This window comes from Nyctibius grandis, chromosome 1 (genome assembly GCF_013368605.1).
Source record: "Nyctibius grandis isolate bNycGra1 chromosome 1, bNycGra1.pri, whole genome shotgun sequence".
NCBI lineage: Eukaryota > Metazoa > Chordata > Aves > Nyctibiiformes > Nyctibiidae > Nyctibius > Nyctibius grandis.
In genome coordinates, this window is record NC_090658.1 from 1584134 (window position 1) to 1605865 (window position 21732).

The 21732-nt window shown below is 44.4% G+C and overlaps 1 protein-coding gene across 6 annotated transcripts in view; it reads left to right on the plus strand.

Moving 5' to 3' along the window:
* SPTBN1 (spectrin beta, non-erythrocytic 1) overlaps positions 1 to 21732 on the plus strand; it is a 122866-nt gene that overhangs the window by 97697 nt on the left and 3437 nt on the right. For all 6 annotated transcript variants that reach the window (XM_068401123.1, XM_068401377.1, XM_068401292.1 and 3 more), the window contains 16 exons: positions 2236 to 2382; positions 3965 to 4228; positions 4849 to 5073; positions 5285 to 5374; positions 5560 to 5838; positions 6838 to 6968; positions 8285 to 8489; positions 8629 to 9003; positions 11164 to 11408; positions 11822 to 11960; positions 12456 to 12540; positions 13219 to 13415; positions 14235 to 14347; positions 14935 to 14998; positions 20093 to 20331; positions 21302 to 21475. In XM_068401123.1, coding sequence (XP_068257224.1) covers positions 2236 to 2382; positions 3965 to 4228; positions 4849 to 5073; positions 5285 to 5374; positions 5560 to 5838; positions 6838 to 6968; positions 8285 to 8489; positions 8629 to 9003; positions 11164 to 11408; positions 11822 to 11960; positions 12456 to 12540; positions 13219 to 13415; positions 14235 to 14347; positions 14935 to 14998; positions 20093 to 20331; positions 21302 to 21475 — 2972 coding nt within the window. The remainder of the gene's footprint in view (positions 1 to 2235; positions 2383 to 3964; positions 4229 to 4848; positions 5074 to 5284; positions 5375 to 5559; positions 5839 to 6837; positions 6969 to 8284; positions 8490 to 8628; positions 9004 to 11163; positions 11409 to 11821; positions 11961 to 12455; positions 12541 to 13218; positions 13416 to 14234; positions 14348 to 14934; positions 14999 to 20092; positions 20332 to 21301; positions 21476 to 21732) is intronic.

The window sequence follows — 21732 nt, forward strand, 5'->3', positions numbered from 1 at the left end:
TTTATCTGATAGCTTGCATGTGTTTGAAATTGTTAAGTACTATATAGCATTTTAAGAAATCCTTTCCAGATTTTCTAGTGACTTACACGGACTGTTTACACTGAAGGCAACGGTTTAAAGTTAGGAATAATCTTGTTCCTAGCATGAGGAATTAATCAAGTAATTTTCAGGTTGTTTCATGCAGTACTGGCAGATATTAAGGAGCCTTGCCTGTGAGGTGCATTAAAAGCCAGCTATCCTTATCTGGAGCCTGCAAGGAGAGCTGACTGACAAAGCTGGGCTTTTAAATCAAGAGGCAGTGCGTTAGCTGCACATCTTATCCAGCTACAGGGGACTGGAAATCCCTGCAGTGTGTCTGAATGGGACTGCCCACAGCTGAGATTTCACAAAGAAACAAACAAACTGATGATTATGAAGTGGGCAAGTGATGTTGACTGCTTGGTTGCCTGGATGCAGTCTGTTTTCCTGCGTTGCGTAAGCTGGCTATGAACTTGGCTTAAATTGCTCCTTCCTTGGTAGTAAAAACATGACAGAGTAGCAAAAATTCTGCTGTTCTTAGCAGCAGCTTCTTCCTTCCTCTGTAACATCTCTGTACAAAAATCCCCCCGGCTCTTGGAGCTCTTCTCCCCTCGATGTCAGTGGTGTTGTGTTCCGAATGTTACAAATTTCTCCAGTCCTTTTTGAGAGGACATTGGTGATAATGGAAGGGTTGTTTTCTGAGCAGACAGCCATAATGAGACTTAGAAATGGCATTAGCATGATTACAAAGTGCCTACCCATCCTGGGATGTTGCTTTTTATTGTCCATCTCTCGCATTCATAAATAGGAATGTGTTAAATCAGTTTGCTGAGTGAATGAAATAAAGAGTGACAGCAGAAAATCCTGAGAGGAGATGGGATAAGTTTTGCCGTGTAGTTTTCTTTGCCTTCCTGCTCTTTCACAGCTCACCTTCAGAGAGATTAAAGCTGATCTTCCCTGTAAGCCCTTAGAAGTCCCAGCACTGTCTGGGCTCCTTTCTCTAGGGATGCCAGAGCGAAAGTGCTTGGCGAGACTCCGCACGTCAGAAGTTTGTGCCTGTTCTCAGAGGGTGCCGGCAGGTTTTTTCATGCCACGCAGACGTCTGCGAACCTCACACCACAAGATAGGCTGTGTCAGCTTGGGTGTTTGCAACGTCTGGGAAGTGCAGCAGCAGTCGGTGCTCTTTCACCTTCCCTTGTTGCTCTGCCAGATTTAAGAGGGATTTGTCTCCGCGTTTCCCTTGGTTCACGCCAGGTTTTCATTGCAGGGTGTTACAGGCTCCTGGGAGCAGAAACAGAATTTTGTGGTGTGGGTGCAAAGGGTGGCAGGAAGCCTAATAGCTGGCTCTGCTGGCATTAACAACTGACTTAGGGGTTTCTGGAGAAGTAAATACTCCCAGCATCAATCTGAGGCACTGTTTTGGCGAATTAATGTGTCATTTTTTAAATCTACTTTTGCACTGAAGGTGCTGACTTCCAGTTGCAAAAACCAGATTTTAATAGTGATCCCTTCAATGCTTTATTTGTGCTTCTGTGTTGTCAGAAGGAACATAACATTGTGAGAGTCAGAAATGGGAGAGTCCTCACAGCCATGGGCTGTGTACCACATATTGTCTGTGTCTCTGTTCACCCCGTCTGTCGATATGAACGATACCACCTTTCCTTGGGAAGCACTTTTAAATCCTCAGAAGGCTTCAACGCTCTGGCTGAGTAAAAGCAAACAATGAAAGACAAGCAGAGCAATCTGCAGAGCGCAGCAGCTGTCTCCTGCCCAGAAAGGCAGGAGTAAAACCACTAATTTGGGGTTGTGTAGTAATCCTTAACGTAGCCTTGGATGGTTAAGCAGCACAGTAGTCTGTTGTAACTGTAAACTTCGCTGCCTACTGAGGTCTTCATCAACGTGAGCGTTTTTCTCTTTAGACTTGGTAGCAAGGTCAGATAGATAAAGCAGTCAGACTCGCCCTAGGAGGAAATTTGATGTTGGCTCCTATGATCATTTTCACATTCCATTTGCCCTTGGCAAAGAAGCTCTTCTAAAGTATCGGTTTTCTCTAGTGTTCATCTGGAAATTGCCCTGACACCACCATGTCAACTAGACCACGGCATCTCACACAGCTCTTCTGTAGAGGCATCTCTTTATCCTTGATCTGGAGGCATTTTGATGCTTTGCATTCTCTCACACACGTTTTCACAAACACCTGTATATTTTCCTTTCCAGCTCTCCCTCTGGATCAACGAAAAGATGCTTACAGCCCAGGATATGTCCTACGACGAGGCCAGGAACCTGCACAGCAAATGGCTGAAGCATCAGGCGTTTATGGCAGAACTTGCATCCAACAAAGAATGGCTGGAGAAGATTGAAAAGGTAACTAAAGACCGTCCAAAAAATGCCCTCACCTTTGTCCAAGGTGGTTATGCGCAGAGATGGGCTCTGTTCCTCTGCAGAAGTGGTTTGTGAATCATCTCTCCAGCTAAGGCAAAAGGAGATTTCATTACTATGGAATAAGTATCTATCACATTGTGTCTCCATCTAACCCATTTTATTCCTCATTGATGTGAAATGTTTTTTATCCAAGACCTTCTCACAGAATAGTCATTGGCTGAGTGGCCAATTTATTTTTGTCTGGTCTTTCTTCTCTGTTAGGAGCAAGGCATAACCTAGTTTTCGTACCCAAAGGGTAAAAGGAGCAAATGTTGTGATTTGAGCCAACAAAGTAGAAGTACTTCCTGGGAAATAACTGAATTTAGACTCCCTTGCTGGTTTTCATTCATTCAGGACTATAATCAGGCCGCCTTTCCCTGTGCAAAATTAGCGCATGAGGTAAAGTACAGCCAGTTTTGTGATTGATTAAGATTCACAGCTCTGTATCAAGTTACTTTGAAGGCTTTAATGTGCTGGGATGAGCTGTACTTTTTCCCCCCATTTCTCATGTGCAGCTCTGGAGCACTAAGGTCTCCTCTTTAGCTCTGACAGTGGGTTTCTGTTCAGTGTAAGTTAGCTTAATTGCTCGTTTCCTCTCCCACTTTGGCACTCTGTACCCCATTAGAGGCTTTTCTGTGATCTGCAAATAGCAGTACCCTTTAATGGTGTAATTAGAAGGCTGCTCTTAGTGCTGGAAGTACTTTTTTAGTAATGCTAATACATCCTCACCCTTTGCCTCTGAAAAATCAGATTGCAGCAGAGTACCGCAGTGGTGTATGGGGCCACAGCTGACAACCATGGTATTAGTGTCACCAGTGGTCACAGCTATTAGATGTGCAGGGCTGTGAGTAGTGTTCAGAGCTGAAAAGGTCCTGTCCCTTGTCAGCACACCCCAGGTGTAATTAGAAGTAGAGAAAGTTTTTCCAAAACTAATACAATCTTTGTAAAGGCAAAAAGATATCTGAAGTCCAAGTGCTCTGCTGGTGCTAGGTGCAGGGTTCCTGCTTCCCAAGGAAGATTGTTCCTCTCTGATACTAGCTTAGACCCACTGTAATTGCTGTAACCCATCAACACAACCCTCTCCAGTTGCATAGCTCAGTGTTGGTGCTGTAAGCTCCCTCTCCCAGCATCATGCTGGGTCTTCATCGCTCTCCCAGTGCAATGGCCCACAGAAGCTGGACACAAACTGTGGTCCCTCCTCCGCTGTCCCTCAGGCACATGTGGCAGCCACTCCACTCTCGCCTGAGCAGTGGCCCCGGGAGCTCCCACAAAGGAACATGTGTAGTGGGGAAGAGAAAGGAGGTGTTGCTTGACCTTCCCATTGCCAAGAAACCCTCTTCCTGGCAACAGACCGACTTGGGAGCTGATGTTCTGGAAGGAGTTGCAGGATAATTGGAGATAGAAAATGAGTGGTGGATGCTGCCAGCAGATGAGGAATCCTGAGTGCCTGCTAATCAGAATAATTTAACTAATGGTCTGTGCGTGCGCCCGAGGAGGTACCATTTTGTTGCTCTTTGCTTTGCAGGAGGGAATGCAGCTCATTGCAGAGAAGCCAGAGACCGAAGCTGTAGTGAAAGAAAAGCTGACAGGTCTCCATCAAATGTGGGAAGAGCTCGAATCCACTACCCAGACCAAGGCTCAGCGTCTCTTCGATGCGAACAAGGCGGAGCTTTTTACCCAGAGCTGTGCTGACTTGGATAAGTGGCTGAACGGTTTGGAGAGTCAGATCCAGTCGGATGACTATGGAAAAGATCTCACCAGTGTCAACATCCTGTTGAAGAAGCAGCAGGTAAACGGAGCACAGGTTGTGGCGTGGGCAGACAGCGGGTATCTGCACTCAAAGGGACAGACGGGGGATCCTTTCCATTTAGAAAAGACTCTTTGCTTTTCTTCTTCCTGTTGTTTCGTGTATCTTTAAGAAGAAACAGAAATACATCCCGAAACAAATCAGCTGTAAATTTCTTGATGCAATCTCTCCCCTGTACTGCCTGCCTTCCCCGCATTAATATCTCTGTTGTCCAGGCTTGTCCAGAGCTGGTTGGTCCCTGGTTCCCTACTGTCAAGGCAGCAAGGAGTAGTGAGGACAGGGAGCAATGAAGTTCTTGGGTGCAATTAGTTGGACTCCAAAGTTGTTCAGAGTAACTTGTGGACAACCTATAGGAGAGGTTCAGCTGTGGTGTTGGCTAAACTTGCCACTTGCACAAGCGAGGGCTGTCAGCGGGTGGCCGCAGTTGGGAATCTGTGTTTAAGCCTTGTTCCTTGCGTATGAATTCTACAGTAATTATTAATGTGGTAAATCCTTACTGACCAGCATCTGTTCTTCCTTCTTATGAAGCTGTTGACACACCCTTGTCATATAAGCTGCTTTTACCCCTGTTGTCAAGACCCTTTTGCTATGTGTCTGTTTAGATGCTAGAGAATCAAATGGATGTTCGGAAGAAGGAGATAGAGGAGCTGCAGAGCCAGGCCCAGGCTTTAAGTCAAGAAGGGAAGAGTACAGATGAAGTAGATGGCAGACGCCTTACTGTAGAGAAGAAATTTTTGGAGTTGTTGGAACCTTTGAATGAAAGAAAGGCAAACCTGCTGGCCTCCAAAGAGATCCACCAGTTCAACCGGGACGTGGAAGATGAAATTGTGAGTATAAAAGAAATCCTCTTCCCCAGACAACTGGGAAACGTCACAGCTATTGCTGAGCTATCACAGGAGGAAACCTTTCCATCACGTCTCTCAGTAGCATGTTTGAGTAATGCTGCTTTTTGCATCTTGTGTGTGCCAGCCTCTCTGCTGCCCTGACTGTGTCTGGGGTTGCTTGAAATCACATGTGCTGCTCTTCTCTTCCTTTCAGTTGTGGGTTGGAGAGAGGATGCCTATAGCTACGTCTACTGATCATGGACACAACCTCCAGACCGTGCAGCTACTAATAAAGAAGAACCAGGTAAGTAGGTGCTGTTAGAGCCCCACACCTGTTATTTCTCCTTAGTGCTGACTAGTTCAGGCAGAAAAGCCCCAGTTTGCCCACATGTGCTGATGGCACGTGTTTTTCTGCCCCTCTAGAGCCAAGACTGGCTTTTGGTTTTTGTTTGCTGCAGTGTCTCATCACTCTGCTTTTCTCCTGTGTAGACCCTTCAGAAAGAAATCCAGGGCCATCAGCCTCGTATCGACGACATTTTTGAGCGGAGTCAAAACATTATCACAGAGAGTAGCCCTAATGCTGAAGCGATTCAGCAGAGACTTGCAGACCTGCAGCAGCTGTGGAACCTCCTGATCGAGGAGACAGAGAAACGCCACAAGCGCCTGGAGGAGTCTCACAGAGCGCAGCAGTATTACTTTGATGCTGCTGAGGCCGAGGCCTGGATGAGCGAGCAGGAGCTCTACATGATGTCAGAAGAGAAAGCCAAGGTGAGCAGGTCCACAGCCACACTCGTTTGGTTTTAATTGCTTAGCTAGAGTCAATAATAGTCCAGTGAGGTCAAGTTTTTTATTAGTTCTGAATCACTGGGAACAGCACGATGCGTCTGCCTGTGAAACAGGCCTGATGGTCACTCAGGTGATGCCTTAGTTGTCAGCTTTTACTCCCAGCGAAGTAACAGCATCAGACCATACCAAAGAGGAGGTGAACTGTTTTTCGAGGAGGTGTTGGAGTGCTGTATCTTTTTTGTCATTTACATAAACATACTGTGTTAGTTGCCCTGATAAAATAAAACTGAGCTTTGTATCAGTACAGCACATGCCATGAGTGCTCAGTCTTCGCTTAAAAAGGATTTGTTTTCTTTTTTATATCTAAGCAATGCAAATAAAAAGGAGCATTAACGTGAATAGCTCATCACGAAAAATATTTTAATGAAAAGGCTTATTGACAATACCAGTTAGCACTGAGAGCTGGAGGTTGTTTTTCTTAATCATAACAATGCAGAGAAAGTTTTGATTGGAGTTTCTCCAAGCACTTTGGTGGAGAATCCTTTGGCTTGGGCTCCGGGGGATTTCTTTTCTTTGACCCAGGCTGTCGGTGAAAAGCCTGACGAGGGACGTGCCTAAAACTGTTCCATTTTTCTGAGCCCTGCGCAATCACCAGTGTTACGTAAACACACAAAGAGCTTCAGAGAAGAGGAAATTCAACGTGCTCAGTGCACAGCTGATGCAATTTTGTTCTGCATCCCAGAGGGGTTGTTGCATTCGCTCTTTCACTTGTTGTTTTGCTTTCTGGGGGTACCATTTGCTGTGAACTCAACTATTAATATACCATTGTCGGAACAGTTTGTCTTCAAGCTGTACTTGGGAGCAGTTCTTTATAAATCTTCCCAGGTACCACTTTTTTGCTCGCACACTGAGTTGAACTTGCTGTGTGGTGTCTTTCTCTGGAGTGAGGGACTTGACTGTCGTTTTCTGTCACCATTACAGGATGAACAGAGTGCAGTGTCCATGCTGAAGAAACACCAGATTTTGGAACAAGCTGTAGAAGACTATGCTGAAACTGTGCACCAGCTTTCAAAGACCAGCAGAACTTTGGTGGCAGATAATCACCCAGAAAGGTATTAACTGCCATTTTTAATTGGATTATGTGTTCTTTTAGTAGTTCTGTCACTTCACTAGGTCATTCTGACACATGAAGACTACAGCAAAGAGTAAGTAGCTTAGAAGAGTGTACAGAGGAAGAGGAGTTCAGCCTCACTCAGTTCAAGATGCATGGTGGACTGCTCTGATTTGGCCAGAGGCAGGGTCCTGAGCAGGGTCAGTATGTGCAGCTGCTGATTTCTGGATAGTACTGGCCACCTTCAATAAATGCCTGTTGTATCCTTTATACAGGCTGTTGGTGTCGGGTCTGCCAGCACTGCTGAACCTCACAAAGGTACAGCAATCCTGAGAGACAAGGGTCCAGAGTCACTCTTTCAACCAACTTTTATGTCCAGCCCAGAGGGTCACAGTCATTTATCCTTCTGTCTTAGGGCAGTGCTCCCCAAGATGTGCCTCCTCTCTTTGAGATTCCAGTCAAATCAGAGTCTGGAATCTGAAGCTTTAAACATGGACACATTAACGTCTTGGTTGTGGTGAATTTCTCTCAACTTTCATAAATGGCTTTCCCTGTGGGAGAGTTCAGGAGGCTTGAGGAGTGTTTTGCTGTAAGAGCTGCAGCTAAGCAAACAGAAGTCTCTGTTGGCTTTGACTGCAAGGCTGGTTTGCCTACGAGGCTGATGGGTCTAACTGCTCTGCCTTTGCAGACAGGAAGGTAGGACTGTCTTAGGAAAGACTCTGCCTCTGGTGGAAGATTGTTGTTTAACTCAAAAACACTCATGCGGTCGTGATCGTTTCTGATGAGAGTGGATTTCCTGGCTGAGCTGACTGAGTGCTGGAATAACATAGTCAACTCTACAAGGCAGAAGGGAGGCAATTTGACAGGGCTGTATGGCTCAGAGAAAACATAGGCCAAAGATATGGCAAGTAGAAATATTAATCACTTCTGGAAATGCTGAGCTTTAGGGAGTGAGAAACCCATGAGTGCTTCTGAACTTCAAAGCAGAATTTAAATGAAAGTGAAATGCTGCTTGCCCCAGCATAGTAGTGTTGGGTGAAGACTGGTGCAATCTGTGGTGAAACAAATGGAGAGCTTGGTTCCCAGCCTCACTCTTTAAAGCCAGGGGGGTTATATGCACAGGGCAGAGAAGTTTTCCATCTAGTGCAGTCAACTGTGCCAGCAGAAGAGTGGTCCAGTGTGTCTTGAGTCAAATTCGTGCATGCAGCAGACATACGTTCTGTGGATTAGATACCCTGAGTGGTTTTTATTCCTTGTCGTTTTTTCCCATTTATTTCTGAACGACAACGAGGACTCGGTGCTCTTTGTTCTTTTCAGCGAGCGGATCAGCATGCGCCAGTCCAAGGTGGATAAGCTGTACGCAGGCCTCAAGGATCTAGCTGAGGAGAGACGGGGCAAGCTGGATGAGAGACACAGGCTGTTCCAGCTGAACCGCGAGGTGGATGACCTGGAGCAGTGGATCGCCGAAAGGGAGGTGGTGGCCGGGTCCCACGAGCTGGGGCAGGATTACGAACACGTAACAGTAAGTTCTTCACCGTGGCTGCGGGTTGACCCTCCTCTTCTGGATGCTCACGCAGTTAATATAAAGAGGCGGCTGGCTTGGGTTGCTCAGGTCGGTCTGTAACGCCAGCGCTGCATGAGGCTGTTCCTCTGCGTTTCAGATGCTGCAGGAGCGATTCCGAGAGTTTGCCCGAGACACTGGGAACATCGGCCAGGAGCGTGTCGATACTGTTAACCACATGGCAGACGAGCTCATCAACTCTGGACATTCAGACGCTGCGACAATCGCAGAGTGGAAGGACGGACTCAACGAGGCCTGGGCTGATCTCCTGGAGCTCATTGACACGAGAACACAAATTCTAGCGGCCTCTTATGAACTGCACAAATTTTACCACGATGCCAAGGAGATCTTAGGACGTATTCAGGACAAACATAAGAAACTGCCTGAAGAGCTTGGTAGAGACCAAAACACAGTGGAAACACTACAGAGGATGCACACAACGTTTGAACACGATATCCAGGCGCTCGGCACCCAGGTGTGTGGCAAGTGAAGGGCACTGTCTGTGGGTATGGGAACCTGAGCTGCAGAGTGCTGCTGCTGCTCTTGGCCCTCCGTGGCTGGGAGACAGGGTGCTGCCAGCTGCTTTCCAAGTGTATTTCTGTGGGAATAACTTCCCCTGCGTCATTTTCTTATCTGTTTTTCTGCTTCTCTGGCATTGCATTAGGTTCATTAGTTTATCTAAAATAGAAATCCATAAGCACCCAGATCTCTGAATAGGTAGGTAATTGTTTAGTGTTATTCCATTTCCTGTCTTTGGTTGGAGAAATCATAAAAGCAAAGAACTTCTGTATTGATTTAAAGCAGAGCAGCTCCTGACAGTCTCAGCCTGCTGGGTGCATAGGATTAGCGAGTGGATGGAGAGGCACGAGGGCAATGCACTTGAGCTCCTCCTAGGACCTTTTTCTGATTGCCAGCAGTGTGCTGTGTGGCTGATATGGTTGGGAAATAGCTTACATTCAAAGAAAAAAGAGTTCCTTTGATTTAACTTATTGTCTTTTTAGTCCATTTCTGAAAGACATTGAACAAATACTAAATCTGTAAAGAATTTTTAATATACCAGAGGTTGTATGAAATACAGGTTTCAGATTTTTCTGTCCTCAACATTGTTCTTGGGTGTTATATTGATTGTGGTGGAAACCACCTTAGATTTGCCTGCTCCTTATGCCATGTTCACCTCGGTGAACGCAAGACACAACTGTCCTGTCCCATGGAAAAATCGATATTCCAAAGGATACTTGGAGGGCAGGGGTAAATACGAAGGGATGTGTAAGCCTGGTTGGGTTGTTTTGTTGTTGTTTAAGAAACACCAAAAAGCCCCAACCAAACCCTCTGCTGCTGGGCACTGTTTGTTTTTCCTTTCTGAGAGGCAAAGGAGGTCTGAAGACCTACCTAGAGGCTTTCTGACTTGGTTATGAATCTGGGCATGCTGACTTCAATACTGCTTTTTACAGTGCTTCCTAACACCAGTCTGGAGATTTAAAGTAGATAGTCCAGGCTGAGATCTTTAAAAGTAGACAAACTTGATTTAATTCTGAATCTTTTGAAGCCAAGGTGTGTTAAATAGAAGGTGGCAGCCGTTATACATCACACAGGGGATTCTAAACCAAAAAACAACGTTCAGCTGCCAAAATGAGAATTTTGGAAGAGAACAAGTTGCTTAAGGACTGGAGGAATTACAACTGACTGCAGTAGGTTGGAAAAGATAGCTTTTATGGCCCAGCTGCCTGCCAGTTCTTCATTATGGTGCAATTTACATAGTTGTTTACACTGGAATCAAGGGGATATAGCAACCATTTGACTTTCTAAGTGTTTTGCTTTCAGAAGCTGTAGATTTTATATATATAAAATGGGAGACATTCCCAAAATGCCAATCCCAGTCTCTCAAAAAGGTAATTGTAATCAAGACCTAAATGAAGGAATATGTAATCATAGCACAGAGCTGCGGTGAAAGCACTTAGGGTAGTTTTTGGGTGAAACAGCTAGAGCACCGAGATGCATCATTGTGACAGTGGCATGATCTCTATGCCTGTAGCCAGAAGGCTGTTTAATTTGATGTTCAAAATTGAGAAAAAAAAAATATTAGCCAAGAGCTAATGGCATGATGCTGGGCTCAATAAATATGTGAAACAGTTGTGAAATAGCATTTGATGTTCCAAGGCAGTGTTGAAAAGAGATTTCTAGTAGTAGAAGGGTCTTTGAATTTCCAAATCTTCTTCTGTTTGAAGTCATTACCTACATTTTTGAAAAATCCTCTCTGTCAGCTGAAGCAGGGGGTTTGACACCGGTGTTCCTGAGTAGTATTGTCACTTGTGTGCGAGGAAGAAAATGTGATGATGAAAGTGGTCCCCATTTGCCCTGACATTTAACAGGCACCAAGTTTTACAGGAGGTTTAGGCAGTGGCAAGTCTTTGCTGTTTTGAGGGCCCTTTGACCCAACAATCCTCTCTAAGAAATATCCCCATAGGGATATACTGACTTAATCACAGAACAAATGTTTTTGGTATCAACAGATCAAATGCATTTGCGATGACTTTAGAAAGCCCTTCAGATGATGAATTAGCAGCTAAAACGTCCCCATGTTTGTGACTCAGAAGTATGCAAACGCTGATGCATTTCTCTCCTGAAAACACACCAGGTGAGACAGCTGCAGGAGGATGCCGCGCGCCTTCAGGCTGCCTATGCTGGGGACAAAGCTGATGACATCCAGAAGAGGGAAAACGAGGTCCTGGAAGCGTGGAAGGCGCTGCTGGATGCCTGCGAGGGCCGCAGGGTGAGACTGGTGGATACAGGAGACAAATTCCGTTTCTTCAGCATGGTTCGTGATCTCATGCTTTGGATGGAAGATGTTATCCGACAGATAGAAGCCCAGGAAAAGCCAAGGTAATGTGAAGTATCTCTTCTCCATCAGAAGATAAGGCTGCAGGTCGGCTGAGGAGCATCTGTAAGACTCAGTATCGCTGAGCCAGAAATTCTGAGAGAGGCTGTCAGAACCTGCTGGTGTGTGGCAGCTGTGTTTGGGTATCGCTGCCCCGCAGAGGCGGGGACTGCTGAAGGAATTGCAGTGTAAAATGGTGTTCCAAGAGATTGTCTCACACGCTTGCTCATTTGATCTCTGATTCAGACCAGAATGGTGCTGTTCCTAAGGCAAGGCTGCTAACAGTCTTGCTTCCTACAAAGACAATTTAGGAATTGAATATTTTATCGTACAGGTCTGGGTTAGTTCACTTATTTGAAAATGTAACAACTGTTCAATCTGGAATACGTGTTTCTGAACCGTGGATCGATCGTTTTAGGGACGTTTCGTCTGTTGAACTGCTGATGAACAATCACCAGGGTATCAAAGCAGAAATCGATGCCCGAAACGACAGCTTTACTACCTGCATCGAGCTCGGCAAATCTCTCCTGGCCAGAAAACACTACGCGTCGGAGGAGGTACTGGGCGTGCTGAACGTGATGTTGGGTTTGCTGGAGAAACTTGCATTGTGCAATCCACAGATTAATAAGCTGCATATTTATAATGACATGCATTACTTCAGGGACTGTTGCACTTATTTGCTATTGTGAAATTAGTGTGTGATTTAACTCTTAAATTAACTCTGAAATTCGTGTTGCGTAGCAGAGATGGCACCTGAAGTTAAAGTGTCATTTTCAGTCCAGGAAAGAAGCTTCCAAAGAAGCTGCTGCATTCAGTTCTGTAGTTTTTAACAGATACAGGATGCTTATGGAAATGTGATATTTTAGTGCAAATGTCATATTTATTTATACTTCGAAGGGAAAAGCAGCTGTTTTGTTCCTGTTAAGTCACTTCCTGACAATCCAGCACAACGTGTTTCGCCAGTGCCTTCTGCTGGTGGTGAGGGCTTAGGTGGTGTGGTGGGGTGAGCCTGGGGCTTGTGTAACAGTCCTGCATTCTCCTCTTCCATCCAGATCAAGGAGAAGCTGCTGCAGCTGACAGAAAAGAGAAAAGAAATGATTGACAAATGGGAGGACAGATGGGAGTGGCTGAGACTGAGTAAGGACATCCTTGGGTTTCTTCTGGGCAGGGCCATGTCTAACTCTCTTCACCGTGTCTTTGAGTGCTGCGTGTACTTTCTTTACTGTTTCTGAGCCTCAGCGGGCTTTAAGAAACACAGTAGCAGGGGCGGTTGTCCCTGAGTTTGGCTGTTTGTACTATATTCTTCACCAGAATTGCTTGCTCCCATCACAAAAGCAGTGGAAGCTTTTTTTTTTTCAGCTGTGAAAACAGGAGGAAAGAGACCTGGAACTGTAGCAGTGCAGGCAAACGTAAAGTACAGCAACAGTGCTTGCTGGAGGGCACTGCAGCCTGCAGTCTGGCTGTGCTGTAGGCAGGCCAGGCTGAGGAAGAACACCAGCAGATAACAGACTTTCTGCTCTGAAGTTGGTAGGTTACAGCAGATCAGAACAAAAAGGAAACACTGGAATTGCAAAATGAAATAGTCTGTGGAAGAAGCGAAGGTGGGCCTTGACTTTTATTTTTCCTCAAAGCAAAGCCAAGAGGATAAATTTCTGTCTTTTAAATGATTCATTTCAGTGAGCTTAGTTAAGGAAAATACTTAGCCAAATACATTTCCTTTTTTCCCTGAGCTATGTTTAAGTAAATTCAGATGCCTGATGACTTCATGATGCTCTTCGTGACATTAATGACGCTTTCTGTACCTTCTTTGCTCAGTTTTGGAGGTACACCAGTTTTCAAGAGATGCAAGTGTGGCTGAGGCTTGGCTGCTGGGGCAGGAGCCCTACCTATCCAGTCGTGAAATAGGTCAAAGTGTGGATGAAGTGGAAAAATTAATTAAACGGCATGAAGCGTTCGAAAAATCCGCAGCTACTTGGGATGAGAGATTTGCAGCACTGGAAAGACTGACCACGGTGAGTGCTGAAGGCGAGAATAACCTCTCGTGGCCCTTCCCCTTCGTTGTGGTGCCATCTGATTGTTCAGAGTAGCTCCCAGCATCACCAACCTAATCTCCATTTGTTGATCTGTTTGTTGATCAACCTCAGCCAATCACGCAGGGCCTGAAGTTTCATGTTCCCAACAACACTAACACCCTCTCTGGTTAAATTGAACTCAACAACCTGCAGGGAGAAAGCTTGAGTTATAAATTACCTCAGTAGTCGACAAGAGCTGTCTCAGGCCCAGGAGTGATAACCCAGAAGCAGGTTCAAGAGCTGAGCACTCTGCTCCGGCCCTCTGCCATACAGGTTGTACTGCTAAAAGGGAAGGGGGATTATGAGTGAAGACCACCCAGATCCAAACACTAGAAATGATTTTTGGTTAAAGACCACAGCGTGAGGAGAGAGCATGAGGGAGGGGGTTTGACAAAAATGTTTGTTGTGTTTTGACTGCTCCACTACAAAGCTGTATTGTCCCCTGGAAAGACATAATAAGTGAAAAAGAAAAAAAAAAAACCAAACCAAAACCGTTTTGAGCGCAGCTGCAAGGTCAGTAATTAATGCTTGGAGAGCATATTGCATCTTTGGAGAATAATTTTGCTTTAGACACTAAAACTGAAGTGGCTTCATTTCTCACATGCACCGAGTGTCACAGCTGCAGACAAAATCAGCTGGAGGTTCTCAGCATCTTCAGAAATGAGGCTAGTTTTATTCAGATGGTTGATTTCAGGGGTTTGGATGTGGAAATGAAAATGTGCAGTGCTTTTAAACGCACAAAAACGTTTCATTTCTCAGTTGGAACTGCTGGAAGTACGTCGACAACAGGAGGAAGAGGAGAGGAAGAGACAGCCGCCCACTCCAGAGCCAAGCCCGAAGGTTGCCGAGGATGCAGACTCCCAGCAGCAGTGGTAAGCCCACGGTGTGGGAGGCTGAACTCATGCTCTGCACTGTTTCTTCAGACTGAATTCTCAGGCTGAAGAGGCATTGTAAAGGGGGAGCCTGGAGGTTGCATGGTTTTGTGATGTGACCCTTTTTAGAAGACCTGGTGGATGTAGTTTATGAGGACAGGACCTTTCCCAGACACCTGAATTCACTGCTAAGTTGGATTTTTCATCATGACACAGTGTTACAACCGCTGAGGTGTACCTGGCCCTAAAGGGAGGATGCTGGTTTTACACCCCCAGTGTTATGAATTAAAATTTCTGAACAATCTTGGCTTTCTTCTTTAATGAGCATCAGTTACAGATGGATTTCAAGCCGTGTCCATGAAACACAAACATTTATAAAATTACTTACGTGATAGGAGTAGACTTATTTGTAAGGTAACTTGTAATTTGTCAGGAAAGTCTGCTTTATTCACTTAACATTGGATTTATTCAGTTGGGCCTGAGGACTTCAAGAACTTGCTTGAATTTGATATGTGCAATATTCAGATGAAGAAGGTGACTTTCAAGAACTTAATACAATTGCTTTTCTTTTTCTTCTCTCCCAACAGGGATGGGACAAAAGGAGAACAGGTTTCCCAGAATGGTTTGCCATCAGACCAGGAATCTCCACGGGTTAGTTACCGCTCCCAAACCTACCAAAACTACAAAAACTTTATTAGCAGACGGACAGCCAATGACCGATCGTGGTCTGGACTGTGACATACAGAATCATTTGCAGCAAAAGACACCTTTTTTCAGTATGGTTTACTGGTACTGGTTTAATCTTTTGGCTTCAGATTTCCCTGCTGCTTTTCTCTTCCTTCCCATCAGTTGACTTTTATTTAATTAGCAGCCCCTCGGAGATATATTTGCTTCACTTTAATCCTTGTTTATTTGAATCTCCCCACTGACGCTCAGTTGCTTTAAGGTGACACATTTATTTCATGTTATTTACTGTGAGTTTTTCATGTTGCTAATAGTATTAAGATTTTCCAGCTAAATCGTCCTTTATATGAGTAATTGAGATTTAATGAGATTACATCATAATGAAGAAGAGAACTAGAGTCTGACAGGTATGACGCATCGAGTTATACTAACAGGTTTCAGCACGGCAACATTATTAAATCAGCTGCATTAGCGAGCGAGTTAATTACAAGGCCAAACATAATACATGCAAGTGAGCTCGGCAGTGAAGGCTGGGAGGGAGGGGAGAGCTGTAACTATCGACAATAAAAGCCTTAAGGTTAGTTGTATTACATTCCATGCAGAATGGACTCATTGGCTGCAGATGAAAATAAACGTGAAATAAAACATTAAACACTAGTATCTAGATTTATCTTGGTATTTAGTTCCCATGAAGGGTTGTGATCTTGCTGAATAGCTGTTCTGGGGTCCCGTTTTGCCTTGGTCCTGCCCAATTTACACCACAGCAATTCCATTTACTGACACTGGAGAGACAGTGGTATACGTGAGAGCAGAGTGCGGACCCTTATAGGAGAGGTTGTGATGCTTTTCTTTAAATAAAATACATTGGTCTAAGATGCCAGCTCTTTATTTTATACAGATGCAGGCTGAATAGTCAATGCCTTATTTGTTCCTTCGTGGTAGGGGGTGTCCCAGTGGAGTCAGGATGCATGCCAATAATCTTAACGTACAGCCATAAAAATACCAGTAAATATGTATATATAGGTAAAGCAACACAGCTTACCTCTCCATTGCCTTCCTGTAAACCCTGCTTGCTTCAGTTAATGCTTGGAGTGGTGAGAAAAATGGCACTTCTCTTTCTTGTGTTTCTGAACCTCACTCTCTGAGGTCATGTTAAGTGCAGGGAAGGCTCCTGGCAGGCTCAGACTGGTGGATGTTGGAGCTCGTGCCAGTACCGCAAAGGAAATGCAGGTCCCAGGCCAGGGCTCTGGGAGGAAATGCCTTTCAGCGTACGTTTGTCTTTCAAGCAGCCCATCCCTGTTGCTTTTGGGTCTGCACGCAGGCTCTGTCAGTGCTCTAGGATACTGAGGAGCTCTGCCTTTTTCTTTCAGTAAAGCCTTTCGGTTCATTTTTAATATTAAATTATGAAGTGAGCTGTCTGTTGTACGTTCTAATGTTTATTATATATATAGTTGTGTCAAGGAACGTGAGGTGGCCTGCAAGCACATCCCAGATCATCATCATCTTGTTGGTTACCGCAGCCTTCTACATCACCTGTGTGCTTTTTTTTTATTTTATGATACATGATGCATTTCCGTGTTAATCTTCGCCATCTGCACCTCAGTCTTTCGTGAGAGCTTTTAGCTCAGTGCGTTGAATCTTGTGTTGCAATGCATCAGACGTACACAGCTGCATTAATTCTGATTTGAGGCACAAGATATGCTGCTGTTGATCAGAATTTGGGCTTCTGACAACGGGCTGAGCAGCGCAGCTGGATTGTTCTGTACTGCCTGAGCTTGTGAAGTGAGAAAGGTGATTGGAAGGGTGTGCTTCAGCGATTGTACTTCTGCTGTAACTTGTCTTTCCACTTCATGATGCATGTTTTTTTTCTTTTGTCAGGATAACAACATATAGCTTCTTAATGCTTTTAAAAATGCCCTATGAATTTGTGCAGGTGATCTGGTGACTGCCTCCACCAGTGTCAGCTCTCTGGGCCTGTAAGAGTGTGACAGCTCTCAGAGCAGTGTAGCTGTAGCTTCAGACTCCACCATCTGGGAAGCCTTCAGATGTATTCTGGCTAATTTATATAGACATAATTTACGCTTTTATGATGAAGAAAAATGAATTAAATCATCAATTAAGTTCATCATTTTAGGCACTAGAAGTGTAAGATTTCACCTATTTATTGTAGCCTACGGTGCTGGCTTAAAACATTAAAATGGTGCTTAAGCCAGAACGATATTTAGGCTGTCATCTGTTTGCACCTGAAAAAGGCAAATACGTCCCCGTTATTTAAGCTGTAGTGCAGAAACTTTTAAGGTGATGAACTGAACGTTACGTTGCTTCAAGCACTGTGAAAATCAAAGGGATGTCTCCAGCCCTTGTCACCAGCTGCCTTGCTGCATGTTACGCTCCTGATGTAAACATCTCCAGAGTAGTCCTTAGCCACTAAAGCACTTGCCACTAACCTCTCAGTCACGATTAAGAAACCCGTATTCATGTACGTGATTACTGCTTTGTTGTAACAGTACAGTTTGCTATTAATGTTTGTCCTCCATCGCGTTGTCTCCGCATGCCCGATGCATGCTTCCATTAAAGTTTGTTTAGCTCCTGTTTTTTTTCTCTATTTTCATGACACATTCTTCACATAGCTGTTTATGATTCAGATTTTGCTTGTTTTCTGTTGATTGTAGATAACACATGAAAAGGAAATAAAACCTGAAAGAGCATCAGAAAAGCTTTTCATAGCCCTTTTGCAATCAGTAGGATTTTAAGTAGTAGTTAGGTCTGGTTGTGTTGATTAAAGTCAGCGGTTGTCTTTTGAAACCACAGGGTTGCAGACTGCAGCGCTGACTTACATGTTACTCCCCATAAGAACACGTTGAGTAGCTGCCCAGTGGCTGCAGTTTTGCAACTGGTCTGTTTGACTTCAGGGCAGTGGTTATAGGTGCCGCCAAATCAGTGGCAGGTTCCCATCTTGCCGGTGTCGCTGCAGAAGACACGCTGCTGTCAGCGTCAGTTGAGGTAACAGGTAGTTCTGGTTGTTGAGATGAGTTACTGTGGTCTATGAATTCCTTACTGCTGGTCACAAAGGCTTCATCTATCTCAGACAGACACCCAGCAGTTGAAAAGCAGCGTTTGAAGTTCAGTAATGGTCACTGGTCACAAAGGTTTGCAAAGGGCTGTCCTTGTTCTTGAACGCGATCTGTTGGCCATTGGCAACCAGCACTGATGATGATTAATTAGTGGAGCTTTCATTGGTGAATCACTGCTTGTTTCTTTCACTACCTGTGTTGTAGCAGCTGTGCTGGCAGTGTTTGGGTAATCTTCAGCCTCCTCTGTGTATTTACCCTCTCCCCCCTTTAATGCAACATTTTTTGTTATATTTTGAGATAGTTGGACTCGATGATCCCAGAGGTCTCCTCCAACCTGATTGATTCTGTGATTTGGATACAAATAGTGAGGTCTGATGGCTTAGGTTTATCCTAATTGTGAAGAAGCAGTGTCATTGATTTTTACTTCCACTGGATAACGGTGCAGGGTAGATGTATCTTCTTCTAAGGTAGGCTGCAAGGACACATGTCTTTAGGGACAGAGTAAAACAGATATGACTGAAGTGGGATGTGAGCTGTGAGTCTTTCCCTGTTCAGTGGTGTAGTGTCTGTACTCTGGAGATTTAGGTTGCTTGAAGGCAGTTAACCAATCCTTCCCATATCCGTAGCAAGTTAATACTTAGATCTTCCTAGGTCACTACATGAGGTACAAAGGCGTGAGGTACTTGGCAGGTGTAAGAAGTTCTAGCAAACAGTGGCAAAATTTAGTGTGTTGCATAATAATTCGGCTGCTTTTGAATTGTCCAGGCCATGTGCAGAAGTGGGAATGTCTAATTATTGTGCCATTCACAAATACCTGCTTGTCTGCATAAAAACAGTCCAGAATGTTCGTAATCTACTAGAGCATCAGCAGCACTAAGCTTTAGTAACTTGCTAATAATAATAATACACACTGGTTGTGTAACTCCTGAGCTGCTACCAATGGCTCTACATGTCAAAGTAATGGTACGAGGAAAAAAAAAACTGGGACCAAGCTGCATTTCAAAAGCTTATAGCCATTAGGATTCCAATTTAAATGATTTTGGGATGAATGGCTCCTGAAGACGTCGCCAGCTTGACCAGTCAGAGCTGCTGGAAACACGGCTGCTCTCTAGGCTATCTCGATCACAGTGCGACAGGCAACGCGATCAACAAAGCAAGTGATGGGCAAGGCCTTGGTTCTGTCTTTGTTTGGGGGTAAATAGCTGTGTGGTGTTGTGTGACTGTGGTGGTTTTCAGCTCCTTTAACAAAAATCCAATCCACCTAATAACAAAAGTCTGAAAAAGACCTTGATAAATTGACACGTGACCTCACTTCCCTTGTCTTTGAGATCCAATATCCTAACTGGGATGGTGGAGATGAAATGCATGGTGTAATCTTTCTAATTTCTGCATGTTTTGATTTTGTTGTGTCACCAGGGGAATGGGGAAAGGGGAAAGGAGCTTTTACAGAAACACATAAATTGCACGGATTTTTGTAAATGCTCCTGGGCGATTTTGACGTATCTTTCTGCCGACTCATAGTTAATATCTTTTATAGACTTTTAACACCCGAGTAATGCCATAAATGGATTTAAGGTGGCTGATGTGTATAACTTCTACTGTTCCTCTAGGTTTGCAGAAAGTGTGATTGTTACTGTTCCAAACATTTGAGTACTTAGCAACAGAATTGAATGCTCTCATTTTAGGAATAATAATACATAAAACAATATGAATTGACCAGCAGAGCAAAGCACAGTAAAATTCACACTGATGTTTAGCTGCTCTTATTTTCCCATCTCTCTACCTATAAAATGGGTACTAATCCATTCATACCTTCTAATTTCCTTGGCCTTCTGTGTCTCCATGGAGTGTGAGAAAGATCTTATTGGCCTGTGTCATTCTCCAGGCAAAGTTTATACACAGCCACGTTGTGCAGGGAAACAGATTAACTGCGAGATACCTCCGTGTTGTGAGGCTTCTGGCTGAACTTTTTTCCCACTGTTCCTAGGTGGCAGAAACTGCAGAAACAAACGAAATGGTCAATGGAGCTGCAGAACAGAGGACAAGTTCGAAAGAGTCTAGTCCTGTTCCTTCTCCAACGGCAGACCGCAAAGCCAAGACTGCCATTCAGGCCCAGACTGCTGCTACCCTACCAGCCAAAACACAAGAGATTCCTTCAGCTCAGATGGAGGGCTTCTTACACCGCAAACACGAGTGGGAGACACACAGCAAGAAAGCCTCGAGCAGGTAAAGTACTCGATGCTTAATGCAGATAATTGCATCCCAGCTCACCAAGATGTGAGACAGTAAATGTTATCCCTGCTGCTGTTGTCTTCTCACAGCTCCTAAAGACCTCTCAGGCTTATGCTCCTGTTGTTGAAGGAACTGTGTATGCATGGTTGATCAGTATATTGGATGAAGTTGCAATCTAAAGATACATGGTAGAAAATGCAGTCTTAGCCGTATTTGGAAGGTGGAGAACTGAGGCATAGAGATACCATGACTTCCCCACTTCACATGATGCATTTGTGGCAGTAGTGGGATTTGATTCCAGATCTCTCAAGTTGTACGTTGCTACAAGAAAAGAAAAACATGTAGGTGTGAGAATAGAAATGTCCATATTCTTCTGACGTTTTCTGTTTGCACGTTAGCACTTTCCACCTACTCTGTAATCTGTTCAGAAGCGAAAAGCGGGTGAAGATGATTTTGTGTGCCTGAGTTGATTCCATTCCCAAGGACCCATTCCTGCAGTTCTCCAACAGGCAAAACTCCTGAGGTTTCTGTCTGTGCTGGAAAAGCAGACTGAGGTCCTTCATGACCTGAGGATTTCACATGCAATCCATTGGTTCATGAGCAGCACAATGAGAATTCCTTCTACACTAAAGCGTAGTCATTAAAAGGTCAATCAGTTTCTCTCTCAAGTATGCGAACTGCCTACTCGGCCAAACAGCCCTCCCACTGTTAGGATATGCTTGTGTGCCATCAAAGAGGGCTCTGGAAATCTCTGTTCCATTTGGCTCAAAGTCAGTACTTTGTCTCGAAGCTTTTATGAGAGAGTTTGCTGTCTGTAGTTTTCAGGACAGTGTATGTTGTGTTCACATCCCCAGACTGAACTAGTCTCCATCATCATATAGAAATAATTGTGTTTGGTTTCCTCAGTTCTGCAAGTAAGAGATTTAGATTTATAAATACTTCTGTTATTTTCTGTGTCTTGAAGATCATGGCATAACGTGTACTGTGTGATAAACAACCAAGAGATGGGCTTCTACAAGGATTCGAAAGCTGCTGCTTCTGGCATCCCCTACCACAATGAGATTCCTGTCAGCTTGAAAGAAGCAGTCTGTGAAATCGCGGTCGATTATAAAAAGAAAAAGCATGTGTTCAAGCTAAGGTAAACCTCTTGAAGCACCTTGCCATTATTTTAAGTTGTGGGTATGTTCACTGTGCAAATGCGTGGGAGGATCCATTATTCGCTGCAGTATCTACTGTTCAGAGCAAGCTCTGCCCAACGCTGTATTTATGTGGGGTATTTATCAAAGGTAGCAAGCACAAAACAGTATCAAAATAATCCGTGCACTTTATTTACATCTAGGACAAGACTAGATGTGTCTGCCTAAAGTTAGGAGCCTGCGTTTAAAAATGCTGGGC